Genomic DNA, 25785 nt, shown 5'->3' with positions numbered 1-25785 from the left:
TCGCCTTGAGAGGGTCACTGTTAGGGTTCGCCCGGAGGTGGCAACCGTTCGTCGACTTCTTCGCAGAAAATTAATCGTCAGCAGAAGGCGTGGGGGTGGGGGGTGGGGGGTTAGTTTAGCTTAGAGTAGTGGGTTAATAAAGGTGGGACATGTAGGGAGGGAGATGGCTTTTGCACTATGTTTATAGTTTCACGTACACTGTTTATTGATACCAAAAAATACCTCAATAAAATGTTTATTAAAAAAAAAAGGCATTCGGGTTATTTGCCTTTATCAGACGTGGCACAGATTATAAGGTTATGTTGGAACTGTACAAAACTTTGGTTAGACCTCAGCTGGAGTACTGCATGTAGTTCTGGTTGTCTCACCATAGGAAGCATGTGGTTGACCTGGAGAGAGTGCAGCGGAGCTTCAGCAGGATATTGCCTGTGACGGAGCATTTGAGCTATGAAGAGACCCTGCATAGGCTGTGTTGTTTTCCTTCCGGCAGAGAAGGCCGAGGGGGTACCAGATTGAGGTGTATAAGATTATGAGGGGTATGGATAGGGTAGACATGAAGCAGCTGTTCCTGTGTTGAAGATTAATAACAAGGGGCGGGGGAGTAAGGGGCACAAAGTTTAAAGGGGATTTGAGGAAAACGTTTTTCCCAGAAGGTGGTGAGAGTCTGGAATGCACTGCTTGGGAGGATAGTAGAGGTGGAAAACCTCACAACCTTTAAAAAGTACCTGGATGTGCAATTGAAATGTCATAACATTCAAGACTATGGCCAAGTGCTGGAAAGTGGGATTAGTGTAAATTTATTGTGTAGTTTTGTCGGTGCCGTCTCGATGGGCCAAAGTGCCTCTTCTGTACTGTATGACTCTATGAAAATGTGCAAGTTCACCCACAGTACCCTCTAATATGTCTGAGCTTTGTGCCTCTCCTTTCTTACCTGGACAGACCAAGTCCGATGACTGGCACTAACCTCCACTGGGCCACAGCAAGGCAAAGAAGTGGCCTGGAGTCTAGAAGAAGGATTTGTTTTAATTTTTCTAGTGGCATTCCCCCCAATGTACTAAGATGGTATGGTGTTTGCATATTGCTATGGTAGCATTGCCAGATGTATTCAACAGGTCCGTGTGATAATCCCAGCTCCTCTAGCATATAGAATGGGTGCTAGGGCTGACTCCAAGGGTGTGAGGAACCATTGTGCCACTGGTCAGCCAGCACCCACCTCAAGTCAAGCCGCCCCTGACTAGTAATGTGCTGACCCACCTGGTCCATTTACTTCGTTGGGTGCTTGGAGCTTAGTTATTACTGGACAAGTTGACAGAATGCATCACAGTAAGCCAAACGAAAATGAAAAGTTGCCAAGTCTTCAAACGGAAAATAAAAAGGTCAGAACCATTTGGAACTTGATAAACTGAATATTGACTCTTTACATCATGCAAAATATGGAACGCTTCACGAATTTGCGTGTCATCCTTGCGCAGGGGCCATGCTAATCTTCTCTGTATCGTTCCAATTTTAGTATATGTGCTGCCGAAGCGAGCACAAAGAAAATAGGAAACAGCCTGCTATATAAAGCACCAGGAAACCGAACACTTTACAGTCATGCTAGTTTGTGTTTTGTCTTTGCCAGTTTCTCGTTATTAAGCATCTCTTTGGCCGTCTGAATATCATTATCGTGCCCACTGTTCCTTAATGTTGAGTCTGATGAAGCACAATTAAATTATTATTTATGCTGTGAATTGTGGTTCCGCTCATATGTAAATAAGAATGTGCTGCCGCTGGACCAATGGGAAGCTGATTCCCACAACCTGCAGTTCGAACAACTAAAAGCTACAGGTATTAGCATCTCCCTGTGCTTCAGCCAATTTATGTACTTACAATTGTGAGTGTTAAAAAGCTCATATTTTGTAGGGAGGTTGAGGCGAGGGTCCTGTAAAATCTGATAGAAATGTGATTAATTATAGAAGGTTACATCTTTAGAACAAAAGCAAATGCCTCGGTCGGTCAGTATACGTCCAACAAATGAACAGCTAATTTTCTTATTTGTGACAGATATTGTTTGACAAAGAAAGGAAGTGTTACTTCTCTTAGTTTTCCTTTACATTGGTCAATCCCACGTGATCTGAATTGGGAACTGATCGTATGACCATATCAAAGATGGCGGCGATCTGTGGCAGCTGGCCGGTTGTACGCGTGCGCGCAGCTGTTGATTCCATCTTTAATGCAGTCAATCGGCATCAGGTAGCAAGATGGCGACAGGACAACAGTGGGTGTTAGTGGAGATGGTCCAGGCTTTTTATGAGGTACGATAATGGTGGAAGTAACTTTTAAAGTTTACGGTCTGTGCGCGGCAATTAATAAGGAAGTGAAATGAAAAAGTTGAGGGGCGTTGTCAATTGATTTCGTATTGAACTGTTGAACCAGTATTACTAGAAGCAAGTTCTGGAAATGGGCAGTGTCTTGTTGATTGATAGTTGAAGTTGCCAACAGTAATTCAGGCTTGCCCACGTCAGGAATGTTTGTAATGCCAGGTTACCAATTGGGAAGGATTGTGCGTGGGGCGGGTGCAAGCCCATAATGTCACAATCTGGTAAAGTGAAACGAGTGTCCCACCCGGGCTGTGAATTGATTAGCGCTTTCAAATTCTAGATTTGATTTAGCTTCAGTATTGGTGACCTTGAAGCTAATGGTTTGTCCTCAATACCCATCTGATTGTCTGTCCCTTCGGAATGAGAATCTGACACCCTTAGCTGGTCAGGCCTGGCCCTCAAAGTCACACTCAATCCACAGAAATTGGTTGATTCTTAACTGCCGTCTGATATTGCCTAAGAAGACTCACTTTTATTCAAGAAGGCTGACCACCGCCACAGTGGGTTTATTAACAATGGCAGCATTGCTAGCAGGAGCAAGGGAAGAAAATGAAGAATTCTTAAGTTGAAATATTTATTACATGTATGTCGCAACAATGATAAATACAGATACATAGAAGATAGGAGCAGGAGGAGGCCTATTGACCCTTCGAGCCTGCTCTGCCATTTATTACGATCATGGCTGATCATCCAACTCTATAGCCTAATCCTGCTTTTGCCCCATAGCCTTTGATCCCATTCTCCCCAAGTGCTATATCTAGCAGCCTCTTGAATATATTCAATGCTTTAGCATCAACTACTTCCTGTGGTAATGAATTCCACAGGCTCACCACGCTACGGGTGAAGAAATGTCTCCTCATCGCCGTCCGAAATGGTTTACCTTGAATCCTCAGACTGTGACCCCTGGTTCTGGACACACCCATCATTGGTAACATCTTCCCTGCATCTACCCTGTATAGTCCTGTTAGAATTGAATAAGTTTCTATGAGATCCCCCCTCATTCTTCTGAACTCCAGCGAGAACAATCCTAACCTAGTCAATCTCTCCTCATATGACAGTCCCACCATCCCTGGAATCAGTCTGGTAAACCTTCGCTGCACTCCCTCGAGAGCAGGAACACTTCCTCAGAAAAGACCAAAACTGCACACAATATTCTAGGTGTGGCCTCACCAAGGCCCTGTATAATTGCAGCAACACATTCCTGCTTCTGTACTCGAAACCTTTTGCAATGAAGGCCAACATACCATTAGTCTTTACTGCCTGCTGCACCTGCATGATTACCTTCAGCGATTGGTGCACAAGGACACCCAAGACCTGCTGCACATTCTCTACTCCCAATTTACAACCATTCAGGTAGTAATCTGCTTTCCTGTTTTTGCTTCCAAAGTGAATACCCTCACACTTATTCAGATTGTACTGCATCTGCCATTGATTTGCCCACTCGCCCAACCTGCCCAGATCATGCTGTAGGATCCCTGCATCCTTGTCACAGTTCACCCTCCCACCCAACTTGGTGTCATCTGTAAACTTTGAGATGTTACATTTTGTTCCCTCATCCAAATCATTGATTTTTATTGTGAATAGCTGGGATCCCAGCACCGATCCCTGTGGCACCCCACTAGTTACTGCCTGCCAATTTGAGAAGGGCCCATTAATTCCTGCTCTTTGTTTCCTCTCTGCCAACCAGTTCTTTTGTCCACCTCAATACACTTCACCCAATCCTATGTGCTTTAATTTTGCACAATAATCTCTTATGTGGGACTTTGTCAAACGCCTTTTCAAAGTCCAAATATACCACATTGACTGGCTCCCCCTTGTCAACTGTACTGGTTACCTCTTCAAAGAATTCAAACAGATTTGTCAAGCATGATTTCTCCTTCATAGATCCATGCGGTCTCTGACTGATCCTGCCACTGCTTTCTAAATGTTCCGCTATGAAGTCCTTGATAATGGATTCAATAATTTTCCCCACTACCGATGTTAGGCTTGCGGGTCTATAGTAGGGGTTCAATATTGGGAGAATGTTAGAAAATATGCTGTCATGTAATGGGCAATGAAAATCTCTCCATGCTCTTCCAAATAAATGTTGAGGCTCGGTCAATTTAAAAAGATTTATTTTTGGAATTTGATCAGGCCTACATTTATTGTCGATCCGTAATTGCCGTGAATAAGGTGACAGTGAACCACCTTCACAGATTTCATAGAATTTACAGTGCAGAAGGAGGCCATTCGACCCATCGAGTCTGCACCCATCCTTGGAAAGGGCACCCTACCTAAGCCCACCCTATCCGCTTAACTCAGTAACCCTACCTAGCCCTTTTGGGACACTAAGGACAATTTAACATGGTCAATCCACCTAAACTGCACATCTTTGGAGAGGAAACCGGAGTACCTGGTGGAAACCGATGCAGGCACGTGGAGAGCGTGCGCACTCGGTACACCCACTGTATTTTTGTTCTGCAGTGGCTTGATACAATTTACAGCATGGTAGCACAAGTGAGTAGCATTGTGGCTTCACAGCGCCAGGGTCCCAGGTTCGATTCCCCACTGGGTCACTGTCTGTGTGTAGTCTGCTCGTTCTCCCCGTGTCTGCGTCGGTTTCCTCGGGGTGCTCCGGTTTCTTCCATAGTCCAAAGATGTGCAGGTTAGATGGATTGGTCATACTAAATTGCCCTTAGTGTCCATAAAAGGTTAGGAGGGGTTATTGGGCTACGGGGATAGGATGCAAGTGAGGGCTTAAGTGGGGCGGTGCAGACTCAATGGGCCAAATGGCCTCCTACTGCACTGTATGTTCTCTGTTCTAAATTGGGTAATATCCAGAGGACAGCTGAATCCCAACCACATTGCTGTGGATCTAGAGTCACATGTCGACCAGACACAGTATTTCTTCCCCTGAAGGCCCCAACTGAGACTACCTCATGTTGGGCAAGGTTATTAAGGCTTAAAGGACCAGGGTGGGTAAATGGAGTTAAGGTATCGATCAGCCGTGGTCCAATTGAACCTAGGGTGATGTTTGAGAAGTTGAAAGATGGAGTCATGTTTGTGTGCTCAACCGCAGCAATTAAGACTCTCTGTGACTGACAAATAATATTAAAGCTGGAAGTGATGAGCAATCCAAATGCTGTAATGTTTTACTGCCATGGTGTAATAGCAGGATCATGTTTCACTGTAGTAATGATAGGTGTGTGAATGTTATACACTCTCTTTTAATGCTTGTCCATGGACAATGGCTGCTGGAGCAACTCGTGCATGTGGATTGGCTGCTGGAGCAACTCGTGCATGTGGAATTGTATCCTGGAATTTAATATTTTCAGGCAAGGAGATATTCAAACCATCTTTTTTGTTTTAATTCATTTGGTTATAGACATTGCTGGAAAGGCCAATATTTATTGCCCATCTCTAGTTGTTCTTGAAAAGGTGATGGTGAACCACCTTCTTGAATAATTACAGTCCATGAGGCAAAGGTTTCTCCCATTGTATTTAACATTTTACAATTTTAAATTCTGCTTAATATTAGTTTTCCATATGACTGAGCCAATTTAATTGTATTAATCTAGTAAATTTCTTCAGCTGCTTCACACCAAAAAATGTAATCAAAATTAAATATACATCATAAGTTCTGCAAACAGTCCAGTTCATCCATTTGTGTACATTTTTTTTCACTCCCAAGTGTATTTGCTTCGGCCTTGATCCATAAGGTTTAATGTTGGGAAAGATCATGAAAAACCAAGATGTTACATTCAATTAGCATTTGAACCAGAAGCCCTGTCCTCTATCAGATGTGATGCAGTCATCCACTGGCTTAATAAAGGTGATTCAACCTGATTTTAATAAGGAAACAACTATTATTTATACACTTCACGAGTATAGATCCGAGAAAGCCCAAGGAGCAATATGCACACACAGATGCTTCCAATAACTCAACGTGAACAAGCATTTCCCTGTTCCATTGTAATGAAATACCTAATCAATTTATAATTAGTTGTTAACAAAATATACTTGGAAGTTATGAGTTTCAATAAATGACAAATAGGGGACTTGCCTGGAAATAAATACCATGAAACTTATTGGATTGTTGACAAAGTTCCAACTGGTTCACTTTGTATGTCAGGAAGGAAACCTGCCATCCACAAGCTGACTTGTATGTAAATCTAGTGTTACACGAATTGCAGTTGTTCCTTAAAGTACTCTTTAGTGGCTGTGCACAATTGTGACGAAGTTGAGCATGACAAAAAAAAAGCCATCATACTAGAAAAAAGACACAGGTAATGTCAGCCCAGTCTACTCAGCAAAATCATCTTCACTATCATCTGAGGGCTGGGGATTCAGTTGGTCAAGCATCCACAGGACATAGTTGTGCTTGGAGAATTATATCTGTCTGTCAGCATATAAGAATGATCTAGCACCATCTCTGGCTTTGTCCTCGAGTATAGATATGTTGGGCATTATGGGTAGTAGTGGTCTTGGAAGTCTTCCTTGATTCCAGCTCCCATGAAGGCTTCAGGTCAAACGAGGCCGAGGAAACTTTTATCATCTCTTTGGTGAGCAATCAGTGTGCATCTATATTCAGCACTACTTTTTGAAAGAAGCAAGGGCACAGAATGATGTTCCCATCAAGATTGGTTCAGTAGTATCACTACTGGTTGTGTTGGCTGAAGGATACCACTGCCAGATGAGACCGATGTCATTGGTGAGGGAATGATTTTGAGGGTTTACTTAGCCCTTGTCAACTTGTGTCACAAACTAGCCTGACCATGATAGTACTTATGCAAATAACCACAGCACAGTTCTTGTGAAGTGAATGTTTCAATTCCATAATGAGGACATTGTTCATCATGTAGTACGGTTCAATTGCCTTTCTTTTGTGGGTTGCATCCAGCTGCCCAAAACTAAAAAGCCATGGGACAGTGCTGGTCGTTATTAGTAGCAGAATTGTAAATCACCACAATCAATACTAGCTATATCTTGGAATAAAGTATCAAACGATTGAGACTATAAGATTGGACTAGCTTTTAAAAAAAATAAATTTCGAGTACCTGGGACCTCGGTGCCGTGAGGCAGCAGTGCTAACCACTGTGCCACCGTGCAGCCCCTAAGATTGGACTAACTTTATGCTAAACAGCAGGCCAGAAACAGATCAGCTCACTACTGTTATGCTTGGAAGGCATGTCCTAGTCATCATGTTAAACATAGATTGTGCTCATATGGAAGCTTCTGGAATTATCTTTCTTTTAAATGAACACTAACCAGGAGGCTAAGATGGCTGCCAAGGGTCAAGTGATTTTTGCAAATTCTACACAGACTATATCAATCTTCCAGAAAGTTCCTAAATGAATCGTCCTGGGTGGGGTTCCCCCTTGAATGAACATGTACAAACATCACCCCTCAACCAATGGACTTCCATACTCCATGGGCGGGTTTTTCTGATCCTGAGGTTAAGTGTTGACGCTGTTGGAAACGCCGTCGCTTTTCTCGATGGCGTCAACACGGCCCCAGGATCAGCAATTCTGGTCACTACAGGGGGCCAGCTGCTGATCCGGCCGTGGAATGGGCGCTGGGGGATGCACGCATGCGCAGTGGGTCCGGCGCGAATCCACACATATTCAGTCCCACCGCCGCGATTTCCGTGCATGCGTGTTGTCTCCCTTGTCCGTGCCAGCCCCAACCCAACATGGCACAGGAGTACAGGCGCCGGCGCGGAAGAAAGGAGGCTGGGAGACAGAGAAGCCGGCCCGCCAATTGGTGGGTCCCGATCGCCACATCGGAGCCCCCCCCCCCCCCCCCCCCCCCCCCGGCCATGCCTGGACCCTTCAACGCCGAGGTGCCGCCGGCTCAGAGCATGTTAGAACGGCGCCAGCGTGACTCGTTTTTTTTTTTACTGCCACATCCGGGCCGGAGGATCACAGGGGAGACGCGTAGAGCGGCCCCGACCGGCGCAGTGCCGACCACGCCGGCCCCAATGGTGGCAATTCTCCGCAAGCATCGGGGCGGCATGGCGCAATTCGCGCAGCCGCCTGGCGATTCTCCGACCCGGCGTGGGTCGGAGAATCCCGCCCCCTGTCACCAAAGCTTGCAATTTTTATTTTAAACATTTTTAAATTTAGAGTACCCAATTCATTTTTTCCAATTAAGGGGCAATTTAGCGTAGCCAATTCACCTAGTCTGCACATCTTTGGGTTGTGGGGGCGAAACCCACGCAACATGGGGCGAATGTGCAAACTCCACACAGCCAGTGACCCAAAGCCAGGATCGAACCTGGGACCTTGGTGCCGTGAGGCACCAGTGCTATCCACTGCACCACTGTGCCGTCCTAAGCTTGCAATTTTTAGCACTGCTATGTTAGTAATGCTGCCTCACAACGCCAGGCACCTGGGCTCAATTCCAACCTCAGGTGACTCTGTGTAGAGTTTGCACATTCTCTCTGTGTTTACCTTGATTTCCCCCAACAGTCCAAAGATGAGCAGGTTAGGTGCATTCTAAATTGTCCCTCAGTGTTCAAAAGGTTTGATGGGTTTATGGGATTACAAGAATAGGACTGAGGAATGGGCCTAGGTAGGATGCTCTTTCAGAGGGTTGGTGTAGATTCAATGAACTGAATGGCCTCCTTCTGCACTGCAGGGATTCTATGGATGTGAAGAGCCATCATCTACTTCCACTGTAGCAATAGCTTTCAGCTTAGCTATTCTGGGTGGACAAAGTTATGGAACCAAAACTGACACCAAAATCCTTTTATTATCAGAGAGCCCTGAGTAGTCTGCTGAGAACACAGCAAGAGACGAGCTGCAGGAAAAGGCTGTGTCATCTTTGCTGGAAGCTGTAAAATCTTAAGCCTCCCCGTCTGATTTCTAAATCCAAGTCACCTATAAAGAAATTGGACCTCCTGATGTGAGAGCCATTAAGTACCTAACTTTGTGACTGTCTAAACATTAATCTCCTCGAGGGAATCCAGCAATGATCCTGATATTTGACCTCTCTTATTTGAAGCCATTCAACCTTGGAGAAGACTAATTTCTTTACATGGGGTTCAGTTCCCTCCTGGCCTTGCCCATAACACTAACAGATCAGAATCAAGCTCTGCAATTGATCCTCCCTTATTTGAAAATGTTGGTAGGAAATTGGATAACTAAAGGGAGGAAGCAACATAAACCATCCTTAGCCCTGATTGAACCTGGTATGTGAATGTAAGAAACAAGGGACACGATACTCCAATTCTGAGGCTAAGTGCTGACAGCAACGGAGGATCCGTCAGAAAAATCAGCATCACACCTGCACAGATTCCGCTACCGGTGAGAGGCTAGCACCCGTAGAACGCACAAAAAAATGGCCTATGAATCGCCAGGTCAGTGATGGGCAGGCGCACACTATGCTACAGTCACGCGTACACTATGCACCCCCCACACACACACACTGATCGCGCCCGGAAAGGTGGCGCCGGTTGTGCAGACCGCATCCCTGGCCACACCCCCAGCCCTGGCAGAAGCCGGCCGGCCGGCGGCACAACTGTCGGTCAAGTATGGTGGTGCTGGACACTGTCCATGCTCTTTCACTCTCCGCAGCCACCTCACCAGGCTCACGACTGTCGAGAGCACGTGTGGACCACGCCGCTGAAAACTCGGCCCATCAGAGGCGGAGCATCGTGGGTGGGCTCGATAATGAGATGCGAATGCGGTTGCAACTATGTGGGGCGCATGGTGCAATGACGCCGATTTGGAGGGGCAGAGCATCGCGACTCGGCGTCAAACCGGCGCCTGCCGCGATTTTGGCGTCGGGAGCTATTCTCTACCCATCGCCATTCCCGATTTCGGCGTCAGGCAATGGAGAATCGTCCAAGATGTTTTTGCTATTGGGGGAGGTGGGGTCAAAGGGAAGTCCTCCAGTGGCTGGAGTGATAAATTACATTTGGGAAAATGGTCATGCTTGTTGGGGTGTCTTGAACCCAACCATCTTTAATTTCTTTTAAGCTGAAGTGTGGAATTTATTGATAATTTCAAAGTTTTTCACTACCTTCATTATCTCCAAAAATAAAACATACTGAAATAAAAATGAAACTAAAATATAATTTTGGTGCTTAAAAAGTCTGTGATAATCTGCTGTGGAGGTTTTTAAAAAAAAGAATCAGGTTGGGTTAAGAAGAGGGAAAAATACAATCTTCGCAATCTCAACGCATTCCAGGAGCCAGTAAGAATGGCAGCTCAGCTCTTCCACATGGTTGTCTATGAATGTCAGCCAGCTTCTCTGAAGTCATGAGACTCATTTTAATGATTTTTCAAACAAGTCCTCCTTTGAATAAAGTAGCAGCAATTTCCTAGAACTGCAAGCACATTTTTATTTCCCGCCACCAAGGGTCATTGCCCTACAGACTTGTTGTAATCAGTAGAACCTCTTCAAAACATGCCAAAACGCATTGGGTTTTTCTTTTCCTTCTGTCTGTCCAATTCGTTCCGAGGCTGCTGGTAGGGTCACAACTGAGCTGACCTTCCTGGCCTTTGAATAGCCCATGTAGCAAGGGGTGCAAATCAGTTTTCAATTTTCATTTTCAAATGTTTGCTACAAACTACCTTATTGATTCCCCCCCCCTTCCTATCATAAGAGGTTCTGACTCTGATTTTGGCAAGTTTACAGATAAAATCAGAATGCAACAAAAGCTCCGAACCTACTTCTAAAGTACAGCTTTCCATATGTGACCTAACCTTTCCCCTTGCTGTGGCTTATGATGCACAACTCCTTGTGACTCCTATCCTCTCAGATCTTAAGCTACCAGGTGTAATTTGTAACTTTGTGTGTTGTGATTTATTCTCGGCTGCTCAAATCTAATCAAATTTCAGTTTTGTAACTTGGTCCCCACTGCCCGTTATTCCATTGCACTGTACTTGTTATGATAGAAGTGTGATAACATTAATTACAGCTTGGGAAGAATAGACTGATTCTATATAAGTTCATTTAAGACTAACTACAATGTAAAGCATCATTCAATGAGTGCATTACTGAGACTAGTTCCGGCATTATAGCTGAAATAGGTTTCCCTCTCTTGAACAAACCCATTTATTCCAACTTCTATTCATTAATATTGAAGTTGCAGCAAATGGCCCATGTAATGTATATTTCTGTCTAAGGTTGTCCTGTATTGCTGAGCCATTTGTCTTTTCCAGGGTCCACTGGTGCAAGGCTGAGCGGACATTAGCAACTTTCCATGAAAAGTTGACAAATTATTTACAGTGATGAAATTTGTACTTTGCACGCTGTTGTCTGCACTATTTGTGGTTTGAAAGCCTGTGCTTTTGTTTTGTGAGAGTCCCTAACTTAGACAAAAAACAAATTTCCAGGTTCGGGGGTAAATTGAAATTCCTGACTGTGAAATCGGACATCTGAGAAATCGACTTGTGGCTTGGGTTGCTCGGGAAATGGAAGCTGAAAGGTTAAAATCCTGCTAGTGGTAACATGCATGGGGTTCTTGAAGTTCAGTTTTTCAACAGGCAAAGAGCAGTTCAGACAAGCTGTGAAACGGTGTGTGTGTGAAATAACTAAAAATAAAGACTGAAAACTAAAGACTGGATTTCGCAGCAGGGATATTGAATTTTGAAGTTACGCCTGCTGCTTTGGTTTTTACTAGAACTGATTGGAGTGTTTGTGAGTAGTCTGATGAACGTGACTCGATAATATATGCTGTCAAGACTACCTTGATTAGAACTAAGCAGGTTGTGCAGAAGTGCACATTTTGGGTGATGATCCTATTCATGTAATTTAGAGGCTGCTTAGTGCCTGACTCCTCCATGAACAAAGGAATGGAAACTCTACCTTGGAAAAATGGAGTTATGTGGGACTCTGTGGTTGGGTTCAGTGCTTTGATTGCTGAAAGGCTCCTGAGAAATCTGATAGATTTATCTTTTAAAAATATAATTTATAGTTTCCACTGAATACAATTGCCTGTTAATTCATGTTTAATTAATTTTCATTTTGGTTTGATTTGCTACAGTAAAAAGTGACATTCTGTGCATTGATTTCTTCCATGGGGCGGGGGTTTGTGTCTCGGGCTCGTAACAACAGGCAGCCATTGTATGCATTCTACCAGATTGAGACTGTCACTGTTGTGAACGATAATAATCTTTATTAGTGTCACAAGTAGGCTTACATTAACACTGCAATGGTACGATCAGGGAAGTGGGAGGAAAAGCAGGGATTTTCCTTCAATTTAAAAATAAAACCATGGATGTGTCACAACCATGCAGTACAATCTGACCCAACTTTGAACTTTCTTCACTTATTAAAAGTACAAATAGCATTTTATTCAGCTGTATTATGAATTGATATTAAATTAGTAGTTTGACATGTGTAATTGTTACAAACCGACGTTGTATTTGGATGTACTTGATGGAAATCGATTGAAAAAGAAACATTACTTTCTTATGATTTAAGTTTGTAGTTACCCTGAAGTACCAGGATTTGATCACTGGTTTTCCTGATATATGGAGAACAGGGATGTTTTCTGTGGTTTTGGTGTCCTAGGGTGAGAGAAGAGGAAACATTTGCTGATTCCTTCTCCTAAATGCTATCCAATGACTCACAGTAGACAGTAAGAACAGATGTGTAAATTTTCTCTTGTGGTTGGGTAAGTTTCTGACACTCTTCTCAGCTCACCCGTTAAGAATGACCTCCGTTTGATTACAAGAGGCTGCAGGCATATGAAATAGTTGCCAGCTCAAGGAGCAGTGACTAGGAGAAAATATATTCACAAATTTAAAATATTAATAACTCATTTTTGTATGTGTGAAATGAAGGGTTCAGACATAGTCTAAAATCCTAAAAATGAAGATTATTTTCTCAATGCATTCCAAGCCATACTTTTAACTAATTTTTGAGAAACAATCTGAGATCTTTCCCGTGTGGGTTTTCAACTGGCGTTGCTTGTTTTCAGCCCTGTGGATGGTGCGGTACTTCAAGGAGGGGGAGGGCAGGAATTGCAGGATTGAGGCAGCAGGGTTTAATTATGTGAGGTAATTCATGTAAATTTACATTGTCATGTAAATCTACAACTTGCATTTATATAGCACCTTTGACATATGTCCAAGGAGCATTGTGAAACAAAATGTGACACCGAGTCGCATGAAATATTCAGCCAAGTGACAAAGTTTAGTCAAACAAATTGATTTTAAGAAGAATCTTAAAGGAAAAAAGCAAGGTAGAGAGGTATATGGAGAGAAATCCAGATCTATTGGGGAGCCCAGGCAGCTGAAAGCATGGCCATCAATGGTGGATGAACTTAAGATAGGGCAGGAGGAGGGGGTGGGGGGAGGAGGGGGGTGGGTGGGGGGTGGGGGGGGGGGGGGGGGGGGGGCTTGCTCGTGGCCAGGATTAGAGGAGTGCAGATATCTTGAGAGTTGAGAGGCTGGAGGAGATTGCAAAAATACAGAGGTGAGGCCAAGGAGGGATTTGAAAGTGGATGAGAATCACTTTAAAATTAAAGATTGCTAATTCAGCGTGTTATGCACAGGGGATAGGTGCCTGGGACTGGGACTTGGAGCAAGTGAAGAAATAGATAGCAGAACTTTGGGGGAAGTTTACAGGGGGTAGAACATGGGAGACGCCAAGAGTGCTTTGGAATATCAGGTCTAGAGGTAATGGAGACACAAATGATGGTTTCACTAGCTGACGAACTGAGACTGGCAAAGTCAGATGATGTGCTGGAGGGGGAGATGGTGTGAAAATGTGCTCTTATATAAGGTTGCAAACATTAATTTAGTCTTTGGCTGTTGCTGAGGAGAGGGCTGGAGCTGGTAGCTGGGAAATAGAATTTCAAACAAGGACTGAAAATAATAACTTCAATCTTCTCAATATTTTTAAAAATAAATTTAGAGTACCCAATTCATTTTTTCCAATTAAGGGGCAATTTAGTCTGGTCAGTCCACCTACCTGCACATCTTTGGGTTGTGGGGGTGAAACCCACACAAACACGGCGAGAATGTGCAAACTCCACACAGACAGTGACCCAGAGCCGGGATCGAACCTGGGACCTCGGCTCCGTGAGGCAGCAGTGCAATCTTCTCAATATTTAATGGGAGGAAATGTCTGTTTATCTAGTACTGGATGCCAGATAAGCAATCTTGATAATTCAGCAATAGGGGAGTCAGCAACAATGGAGGAGTGAAGGGCGTTGATAATGAGGTGGAGCTATGTGTCATCATCACATATCATTGATATCTGTTTCTTGACATCACGTGGGGTGAATCGAATTGGCTGAAGACTGGCACCTGTGATGCTGAGGACCTCTGGAGGAGACCGAGATGGATCTTCCACTCGGCACTTCTGGCTGAAGATAATTAATGCTTTAGCCTTGTCTTTTTCACTGATGGGATATTTGTGGAGACCGACTCCTCCAGTAAATTGTTTAATTGTCTACCACAACCTGGGCCGAAGGGCCTTTTTCTATGCTGTACACTTCTATGACTCTATGCATGACTATTCATCATAGATCTGATCTGTTGGCTGTGGGATTGCTTAGCTCTCACTTGCTGCTTATGTTATTTGGCGTGCAAGTAGACCTGTGTTGTAGCTTCACCAGGTTGATGCTCCATTTTTCTGAGGCCCTCCTGCGCTCTTCCAAGAATCCCTACAGTGCAGGGAGAGCCCATTCGGCCCATTGACTCTGCACCGACCCTCCGAAGGAGCACCCTGTAACCTAACCTCCACAAGTGCCATATCTAGCCGCCTCTTGAATATATTCAATGTTTTAGCATCAACTGCTTCATGTGGTAATTAATTGCACAGGCTCACCTCTCTTTGGGTGTAGAAATGTCTCCATATCTCTGTCCGAAATGGTTTACCCTGAATCTTCAGATTGTGACCCCTGGTTCTGGACACACCCATCATTGGTAACATCTTCCCTGTATCTACCCTGTCTAGTCCTCTTAGAATTTTACTAAGTCTCTATGAGATCCCCCCTTCATTCTTCTGAACTCCACGAGAACAATCTCAACCTAGTCAATCTCTCCTCATCTGACAGTCCCGCCATCCCTGGAATTAGTCTGGCAAACCTTCGCTGCACTCACTCAAAAGCAAGAACATCCTTCCTCCGAGAAGGAGACCAAAACTGCACACAATACTCCAGGTGTGGCCTCACCAAGGCCCTGTATAATTGCCGCAACACATCCCTGCTTCTATACTCAACCTCTCGCAATGAAGGCCAACATACCATTAGCCTTCTTTACCGCCTGCTTCACCTGCATGCTTATCTTCAGCGACAGGTGCACAAAGACACCCAGGTCCCGCTGCACACTCCCCTCTCCCAATTTACAACCATTCAAGTAGTAATCTGCCTTCCTGTTTTTGCTTCCAAAGTGAATAACCTTGCACTTATCCAAATTATACTGCAACTGCCATTGATTTGCCCACTCGCCCAACCTGTCCCAATGATTCTGTAGGATCCCTGCATCCTTCTCACAGTTCACCCTCTCACCCATCTGCAAATTTTGAGATGTTACATTTTGTTCCCTCATCCAAATCATTAATATATATTGTGAATAGCTGGGGTCCCAGCACTGATCCCTGTGGTACCCCACTAGTTACTGCCTGCCCATTTGAAAAGGACCCATTAATTCCTAATCTTTGTTTCCTCTCAGCCAACCAGTTTTCTATCCACCTTAATACATTTCCTCCAATCTCATGTGCTTTGTAAGATAGTCACCAATTTGCGAATTCAGAAGAACTTAACCCAAAGAGTGATGAGATTGTGGAATCTGCAACCACAAGGAGTGGATAACGTGAATAGTTATAGATGTATTTAACAGCAAGCTAGACCAGCGTGAAAGGGAGAAGGGAATAGATGGTTACAATGGTAGATTTGGATGTGAATTGATGGGAGGAGGCTCGAATGGAACAAAAACCCCAGCCTGGATTGTTTGGGCAAATGGCTGTTTCTCTGCCATGATAGAAATAGTACTGCTTTTGTAATATAAAACATAAATATTCACTGAATATTAAATTGTATTCCATAACTTTTGTTGCAATAAATATGTTCTCTTTTTGCAGAATGCTATATCAGTGTGACGTATCGTTAATTCCATTTTTTATGTACATTAGGCCCCAGCTTACCATCTAATTCTGGAAGGTATTCTCATTTTGTGGATAGTGAGGCTACTTTTCTCCAAAACCTACAAACTTCAGGAACGTTCTGATCTGACAGAAAAGGTAATCAAGTGGAATCATTAAAAAAATCTGTTGCACTTTTTGTATTGCAACTGCTCATAATTATTCTGTGTTGTACTTTTTTTAACAGGAAAAAGAAGAGCTTATTGAGGAATGGCAGCCAGAGCCTCTTGTCCCGCCAATATCAAAAGACCATCCTGCCCTTAATAATGATGTCGTCTCGGGGTATGTAATACACTTTGAGACTATATTATAATTGTTTTATTCATACAAGGGATGCGGGTGTTGTTGGCTAGGCCACCATTTATTGCCCATCCCTAATTGCCCTTGAGAAGGCAGTGATGAGCTGCCTTCTTGCACTACTACAGTCAGTGATATAGGAACACCCGCAGTCCTGTTGGGAGAGGAAATTCCAGTATTTTGACCCAGCGATAATGAAGGAATGGTGATATCTTTCCAAGCCAGGATGAGTGACTTTTGTGGGGGTGGGGTGGCAAGCACCTGCTGCCTTTATGCTTCTAGATGGTAATGGCCACTAATTTGGAATACACTGTCTCCGGAGGCTTGGTGAGTTCCCGTAGTGCATCCTGTAGATGGTTCACACTGCTGCTACTGTGCATCTATGGTGGAAGAAATGAATGCTTGTGGATGAGGTGCCACTCAAGTGGACTGGTTTCTCCCGGATGGTGTCAAGCTTGTTGAGTGTTGTTGGAGCTGCATTCATCCAGGCAAGGGGAGAGTATTTCACCACACTCCTGACTTGTGCCTTGTAGTTGGTGTACAGGCTTTGGAGAGTCAGGAGGTGAATTATCCGCTGCAGGAATCCTAACCTCTTGGGATGGGCTGAATAGCCTCTTTCTGCACTGTAAATTCTATGATCTTGCCTGCTCTTGTAGTCATAGTATTTATATGGCTAGTCCAGTTCAGTTTCTGGTCAATGGTGACCTTCAAGATGTTGATAGTGGGGGGGAGTCAGTGATGATAATGCCATTGAATGTCATGGGGTGATGCTTAGATTCTCTCTTGTTGGATATGGTCATTGCTGCCACTTGTGTGGTGCCAATGCTCCTTGTCAGCCCAAGCCAGGATATTGTCCAGGTTTTGCTGCATTTGAACATGGGCTGCTTCAGTATCTGAGGAGTCGTGAATGGTGCTGAATATTATGCAATCGTAAGTGAACATTTCTACTTCTGACCTTATGACGACGACCTTTTAATTGTTCATGTGTTATACATTTCAAAAATGTGGCCTGTTTCAAATGGCGTTGTCTTAACTTTATTTGTTTTAACAAAATGATTTGGATCAGTAGAAAATACTTTTTAATGTTACAATTTTACTTATTCATTATTCACTGACTAAAGATATTAAATGCCATTATGCTGAGCCAAACAGACTGGGAAAGTCTTGAGGGTAAACCCTGCCTGTGACATCAGCTGACCCAGCCAGGATTGCATTAAAAACACTGACTTGGCTTTATCATCCTAGGCTGGGAGTCCTCTAAAACCCAATTTATCGACAGAACCTTGTTGGTTCAGAATTCCTTCAGTACTTCTGAAATTAACTGCAGTAACTTAATTGGACTTTCAGCTGCACTTCCAACAAAGGATGACCAGTTGAGTGAGGTACTTGAAGGCTTCTTGTGCCAAAGAACATGGCCCCAATTTGGATTGCTGCCTTCACGGGAGATTGGGAAGCAGAAGGCAAACATAAAAAAATTAAAAATTGATGTTGGAAATATCCTTTTCCGGTTTATGGAACTGGTTTACAGTGTTGTTTTATAAGAATTTTGCCCTGTTTTGCACTTGATCATCTGAATTGTTTGGCATTAACTATTTTGCATTTTGAACCCCCTCTTGGATTGGAATTTGGTTTCAAATATACCAAAACCCTGTTATAAATTTATAAATGACTGAGCTGCACTTTATGAATTTAAATGAATTGTTTCTAATTTTATTTTTTTATTATTTTCAGTCCTCCAACTCACAACATAGTGGTTAATGGTAAAGAGTGTATAAACTTTGCGTCCTTTAATTTCCTTGGCTTGCTAGATAATGAAAAAGTCAAGGTGAGTTTAAAGCTGTATTGATCCAAGGAACATATCTTTTAGCATTTACTTGTGTATTATAAAAAGGGGAGAAAATTTGATGTGGTAATTCTTAACGCAAACCAGTGTCAAAATGGGCTCCTATCATAATGGGAATTTAATGGGGTCAATTAATTTTAGTAAAGCATTCATGATGGGAACTAAAATGTTTACAGTAAGATGATTTCATGCTATGTTTCTCATTACAGTTTTCTGATAATACAAAGGTTTAGTTTCAAAGTGGAATTCTATAATTTAAGCTTGGATAAGTGGTGTTAAATTCAAATTTAATTCAACGGTTTTTAAAAGTATGTTTTTTTTTTCATACAGAATGTAGCTTTGGCTTCACTGAAAAAGTATGGTGTTGGTACATGTGGACCTAGAGGGTTTTATGGAACATTTGGTAAGTTAAAATTATCTTGAAGTCAATCACATTCTAATTTCAAGATACTGATCACATTTTATCTTTTTGAAAATCTGTGTAGTAGCCCTTTTAGGACTAGTGATTACATCACAGTTCTTATTTCTAATTTACTTCACAGATGGAGGTGGTCTGAATACTATGGCAATGTCTGTGCTGGTATGAGCAGAGACTCCTCCCTGTAAAGGGGTTTTCCCTTTTGCAAGCAATGGCACAGGTTCACCCGTCATTGCGGGTGTGGCTACAGATTAGGCTGACTCATCTTTCTTGCTCATGTTGGCAATGCGTTTAGGCTTTGTTCCGTAGTAATCTTTGCCTGGTATCAGAAAAGATCCTGACTTGACTGACTAAAGCATTAAGTTAATTATCATTGTTCCCAAATCTAATCAGTGTGTAAAGACAAATTCAGTAGCAAGAGGGCTAGGATGTTTTCTACTGGAAACGGTTCTATAATATAAATTGGCTATTCATTTATTCTTGGATTATGAACCTTATTGAATACAAACATTAAAATGCAGGAAGTCCTCTGATCAGGCAGCATTTGTGGAGGTAGAAACAGAGTTTCAGATTGATATCCCATCAAAACTGGGAAAAGTTAAAGATGTAATAGGTTTTAATCCAGTGAATGGGGAGGGTGGGGAAAAAAGAAGAAGATGGGCGGTCTGTAGAAAATGGGCGGTCTGTAATGAGGCAAAATACAGGAGATATTAAATAACAAATTGGTGATGCAGGACCAAAGGGAATTATAATGGAAAATAAAGAAACAAAAGGTGTCTAGAGGAGGTGTGAATAGCAGAATGATGGACAACTACTGTCCAAAAGCAAAAACAAGAGAAATAAACAAACTGCAAAGAAAAAGGAAACAAAATGGGGCAGAGATTATGGTCTGAAATTGTTGAACTTGTGTTGAATCTGCATCACAACAGTGGCTATGGTTCAAAAGTACTTATTTGGTTGTAAAACACTTATTATGATGTCCTAAGATCATGAAAGGTGCTGTATAAATGTAAGTCTTTTTCTTTGTGAAATCCTTTTTATAATTTTGTGTTTTATAAACACAAACCCTTTTTATAATTTATATTGGCCCAATCTGCTCTACTTTCTTCAGTGTTATGACCCCATAGAGATCATTAAGTTGTAAAAAGAGATTTAAATTCCCAGTGACCAACTTAAAGAATTACACAAGACTTTATGTTTGAAGACTTTTACTGAAATAAACAAGCTAAAATCAACATTGAATTAGAAATAGTGTATTCGTTGCCTACTAAGTAAACTACAGAACAAGTATTTCTTAGTGTCACGACCACGTAAAAGGTGTGTAAGCCAGTTATTTTGAAACAATATAAAGGTTAGTTTGTTGCACTTATGCTGAAAGATACTTTTTAAAAATAAATTTAGAGTACCCAATTAACTTTTTCAATTAAGTGGCAATTTAGTGTGGCCAATCCACCTACCCTGCACATATTTGGGTTGTGGGGGCGAAACCCACGCAAACACGGGGAGAATGTGCAAACTCCACACGGACAGTGGCCCAGAGCCGGGATTGAACCTGGGACCTCGGCGCCGTGAGTGCCACTGTGCCGCCCTTGCTGAAAGATACTTAAGTTAAAGTTTTATAAAGTTAGCAACTAAAATATAGATATAAATAATAAAATGCAGATAAAGGAAAAAATATGCTTCGCGACTGATCGGAGATCTCATCTTTTTGTGATGTTGTTGCGGGGCCTATTGCTTGAATTCCTTCTTTCTGAAGTGAAGGGGTCGAAACCTGAGGTTCGGCTTAGCAGCTATGATGTCTTGGGAACGCGAAGAGTCCAGGTTTTCCTTTGAGGTAGACTGAGTAGGAGCAGATTTTTGGAGAGAGCATAGGCTCCTGTCCTTACTGGAAGATGTAGGTAGTGAAGATTGCCTTTTTTAAATGTCAGCAGGGATGATTTTCTGGATGCCTTACTCTGTAACTCCCAGTGACAGTGAAATCTGTGTAAACTGGGAAAATCTGCTAATGAGTAAAACAACTGAAGGACAGTGTAAGATGTTTAAAGAAACATTTAATGCAATACAGAACCAGTTTATACCCTTGAGAGGGAAAAGTTTCACTTATGGAAAAGACAGCCATGGACCCCTAAAGAGATGAGGAACAGCATAAACTAAAAGAAAGGACTTCAGAAACTCAAAAATCAGCACAGATCCTACCAAATGGGAAAGATGCAAAGACCAGCAAAGGGCCACAAAGCAGCTCATATGAGCTACTAAAAAGGATTATGAAAGGAAAGTTGCAAGGGACATCAAAATTAATTAGAACTTTTATAGTTGCATAAGGGGAAAGTGGGTATCAGGAACAATATTGGCCCATTAAAGATTGAACGTGGAGATATTGTCAATGACTATGGGGAAATGGCAGGCACCTTGAATAATTACTTTGCCTCAGTATTTATAGTAGAAAGGGAGGTCAGGGGCTTCCAATGGCATTGTGTACAGGGAAGACATGAGGTTGCCCCCGTTGGGGGGCTGTTTTTTTAGTCCTTTTCGTTTAGTTTCAGGGGGTCTTTTTCATTTTTAAAAACCCACTTGCTTAATGGAATAAGGTGCCTACATAAGTGAAATACCTAGAAAACCGAGCGGGGGAAAAAGCCTGAAGGTAGAAGTTCGTTGACTGAATGAAAGGCTTCTCGGAGCTCGTTGGTGGAGAAACTGGCTGTGGCAGCCTCTGTGACCCCAGCCACTCTACTAACCAGCATCTCGACGGCAGAATTTGACAAACACTGGCAGGTTACATAGAACGTACAGTGCAGAAGGAGGCCATTCGGCCCATCAAGTCTGCACCGACCCACTTAAGCCCTCACTTCCACCCTATCCCCATAACCCAATAACCCCTCCTAACCTTTTTGGACACAAAGGGCAATTTTGCATGGCCAATCCACCTAACCTGCACGTCTTTGGACAGTGGGAGGAAACCGGAGCACCCGGAGGAAACCTGCGCAGACAAGGGGAGAATGTGCAGACTCCGTACAGGCGGTGACCCAGCGGGGAATCGAACCTGGGACCCTGGTGCAATGAAGCCACAGTGCTAGCCCACGTGTGCTACCGTGCTGCAGGTTGTGTCAGCGGACCTCCGCAAATCGATAGAAGAGGCCTTGGCTCCCACTCGTTTGGCGTTGGAAGAGGACCAACGAAACAGTAAAAGCTCATGGTGACACGATACAAGGCATGGAGGTGGGACTGTCGAGGCACAGTGACCAAATTGCCTCACTGGAAGTGGAGATGCCTCTGATGGCCGAGGCGAATAAAACGTTGAAGGCCAAAGTGAATTATTTGGAGAATCGTTCCAGGAGGAAAAATATCCAATTTGTGGTGTTGCGACAGGAGGTGGAAGACCCAACTCCCACAGAGTATTTTGTGAAGATGGTGGGGAGAGGGTGGACTCGCGTCCCCTCCTGAGCTGGACCGAGCCCACCGGACACTCTCACAGAAGTTCCATCCCAACGAACCACTGCAAGCAGTAAGCGTGAAATTTTACAGCCTCCAAGAAAACGAGCAGGTCCTGAGATGGACAAAGGAGCCTCTAACTACAAATGGGAAGGCCATGCCATCGGTCTTTATCAGGATGTGGGAGCGGAGCTGGCAAAGACGCTGGCAGCGTTCAACCAGGCTAAAGCCAGCCTGTATTAAAGCGGAGTCTGATTTTGGGGTGGTGTACCCGGTGCGACTAAGAGTGACTTTTGAGAGAAATTCCTTTTTTTGATGCACCGGAGGAGGCGGATTACTTTGTAAAGAAGCATGGGCTGGGCGCAGTGTGATTGAGGTTTTTGGATATTGGGGGATGGGCATGTTGATATGTGGAATTGTTTGGGGTCCTTGTTCACGTTTGCCTTTTTCTGTAATTGTTTGGGTTGATACTTTGCAAGTTGGACTTGGGTAGGGGGTATAATTTTACGTGGATTTTTGCTTTTATTTGTTCTAACTGTTGTGAACATATATAGCTCCGTTTTGAAGTACTATGTTTTAAAGGGTTTTTATACTTTTGTATCTTTTTCCTGTAAGCATTTCTCCTTCACTCTTGGAGGGAGCTGCCCTGCTGGCTGAAGAGTTTGCTGACAGGGGTGGTGCTGCGGGGTTCACTGCAGCTCATTATATTAGTTCTGTTCATCTCTGCACTTCCTCATCCCTGATTTGAATTTCCTACCATAATTTACTCTTTTTGTTGTATGTGCACATTTGAAAAATATTTTACAGTGATGTGGCCTCTTCAGCATTTGTCCTCTTCATGCTTCATACCTTTTACACATCTGTCTTTATTTCTTTTTTTTATAACTTCTAATCTTCCTCCTTGCCAGGTTATTTAAAAAAAATATTTCCATCTTGTTTTTCTTTTATTCCATCTTTGCATGTATAAAGTTTGATTGCAACCTTTGCAACTGTTCCTTAAATTTTATTGTAAATGTTCTATTTTTGGAGTTCCACTAAAATAACTTTGATTTTCTTCCAATGACGTTTTTTCTCCATATCCTTAGAAGCACTTCAAATCAAACAATGGTTTTATCCATTGATTTCTCGATGCTCTCCAATTCTAAATTTATTTACCATATATGGCTCATTTCCTGTGATAATCATGACCCAGCGTTTGATGTTTTGGTCGTTCAGTGAATGGTGTATGAAAGGAGTCCAGCACCAACTCTTAAGAACATATCCTCTCTGGTAGATTCTCTACTGCTGATTTCCCACTCTTTATTTGGGTACTTTAATTTTCTATGAAACTATTTTAAACAATGTTTTGTCCTTTTGGTTGGCCCCGTACCTTCAAAATCATTTCCTGGCTGGTATTTCCCAGTTCAGGAAGTCCCTATTCTTTTTTTTGGTCTTGGATATCTAATCCATGCCACTGAACTGGGTTGCAGTTTTATATAGTGTCTTTAACATCCCAGCGTGTTTTTAAAGAGCATTTACAACAAATTTGAATCCGAGCCACACAAGGAAACATTAGGGCAGCTGACCAAACGTTTGGTTAAAGAAGTAGAATTAAAGGAGAGTCTTAAAGAGAGAGAGAGACAAAGAGGATCATGGAGGAAATTCCACAGCTTAATGCCTGACAGTTTAAGGCAGGGCCACTCGTGTTCGCAGGATGAAAATCAGGGAGACACAAAGTCCTCAGGGCTGCAGGAGGTTTCAGAACAGGAGTGAGCATTGATAATGAAAGTAAGCATTATGGACTCCTAAAAGGCAGACATTACAGTTGTACCATGGAGTTCATATTTCATTTCTCTGGACATTCATTTCACTAAAAGTTTGTCTGTGCTTTATATTTCTAATTTTGAGTTCTTCTCAGATTCTTTAATACTGTTAGCTTACCCTAGTAGCTGTCTTACTTGGCCAAACTTGTCTGTTGCATTGGTGGCAATGACAAGAAAGTTGATGTATGAAATATTTTAAAATGAGCAATCTGACAAAACTGCACTATCACACACAACATACTTAAATTTCCTCACATGAGTGCTTGATCCTGGCCTTATCTTGCTTTATGCTACTTTTTTTAATCTTTGAACTGATAAACGTGATGTACATTGGGATAAATGTTACTCTATCCCAATTGGCTATACCAATCAATCCAAAATCATGTTTCAGGCATTCATGAAGCCCAGGTCAGTATCTGCCGCAGTAGGCCACTGCTGTGCGAATAAATACAAAACAAATCACTTTGATACAAGTCAAAAAATAATTTTGCAACTTCTTCCTTAGTCTTCTTTCAGCATATCCAGGTTGTTGCTTGCTATTACAATATAATGGTTATGACTTCCCAATAACTGTCGTTTACCTCCGACTTTGGATCACCTTCAGATCAAGACATGGGTTGACATTTTGCATGTTTACAATATTTAATTTTTTATGCTTCTGTTTTCGTTCAGATGTTCATTTGGAACTAGAAGATAGAATTGCCAAGTTTATGAGAACAGAAGAAGCTATTATTTACTCCTATGGATTTGCTACAATAGCCAGTGCCATTCCAGCATACTCAAAAAGAGGAGATCTGGTGTTTGTGTAAGTCTTTTTCTTACCTAATGAAAATCTAATCCGTGCATGTGTATAAAGCTACTTTCCTCAATTGGCACAAATGAATAAAACGGAACAATAGTTAATACAGTTTAAAATTGCTGACATTTTATCTCTAACTTCTGTGATGAAACATGAGAGAGTTATATAATGACATTCTGATCCATAAATCTTTTGGTGGTTTTTCCCATTCCCAAACAGTGACATATTTTGATATTTCTGGTAAGTTTGTTTAGTCCTGAGAACCATTGTGCACAATAAATATTGGTGAGGCTAGCAGTGCTTACTGATATAAATAATTCAGATAGTAGCTTCCAGAGACTCTACATGCCCAGTTAAATGGAAAAATCAAGAGGTTACTGACCCAAATGCTCTATTCCGTCAAAAGCTGCAATAAACCAATATCTCCAAAACGCACCATAAATATAGCTGGAATAGCATAATTTTGCAGTACTTGCCTAATAGATACTAAATTTTGGCAGGCAAAATTAAGGCTTGTCGATTCCAATACAACCAACTTTTTAACAACATGATATGAACACTGTTCAAAGCATCTCTGGTACTGAAGAAATAACGTTCATGGGGTTTCATTCCTTCAGATTTTATTTACTGCTGGAGATTTAAAAAAAATAAAAATGCACCTTTTTTCGGTCTCTTTGATCACTTTCAATTCAATTTTTCCTTTCACTTTCTGCATCTGATTTGAAGTTGGATTGTCCAGGTGATACTTCCCAGAT

The 25785-nt window shown here is 42.5% G+C and overlaps 1 protein-coding gene and 1 non-coding gene across 2 annotated transcripts in view; one reads left to right on the top strand and one right to left on the bottom strand.

Annotated features, from left to right (window-relative positions):
* Nucleotides 1-1427: 1427 nt before the first annotated feature.
* LOC140430172 (U6 spliceosomal RNA) lies at nucleotides 1428-1534 on the bottom strand. The gene has a single exon (XR_011949349.1). It is a non-coding gene; the product is annotated as a U6 spliceosomal RNA (small nuclear RNA).
* Nucleotides 1535-2200: 666 nt separating this feature from the next.
* The window catches only part of sptlc1 (serine palmitoyltransferase, long chain base subunit 1), a 71184-nt gene continuing 47599 nt past the window's right edge, over nucleotides 2201-25785 (top strand). The window contains exons 1-6 of the mRNA XM_072516838.1: nucleotides 2201-2294; nucleotides 16434-16541; nucleotides 16630-16724; nucleotides 18471-18564; nucleotides 18913-18985; nucleotides 24904-25036. Coding sequence (XP_072372939.1) covers nucleotides 2241-2294; nucleotides 16434-16541; nucleotides 16630-16724; nucleotides 18471-18564; nucleotides 18913-18985; nucleotides 24904-25036 — 557 coding nt within the window. The 5' untranslated portion in view covers nucleotides 2201-2240. The remainder of the gene's footprint in view (nucleotides 2295-16433; nucleotides 16542-16629; nucleotides 16725-18470; nucleotides 18565-18912; nucleotides 18986-24903; nucleotides 25037-25785) is intronic.

Source organism: Scyliorhinus torazame, chromosome 9 (genome assembly GCF_047496885.1).
Source record: "Scyliorhinus torazame isolate Kashiwa2021f chromosome 9, sScyTor2.1, whole genome shotgun sequence".
Taxonomy (NCBI): domain Eukaryota; kingdom Metazoa; phylum Chordata; class Chondrichthyes; order Carcharhiniformes; family Scyliorhinidae; genus Scyliorhinus; species Scyliorhinus torazame.
Note: the sequence above shows the minus strand (reverse complement) of the source record. Positions and strands in the feature narration are given on the sequence as shown.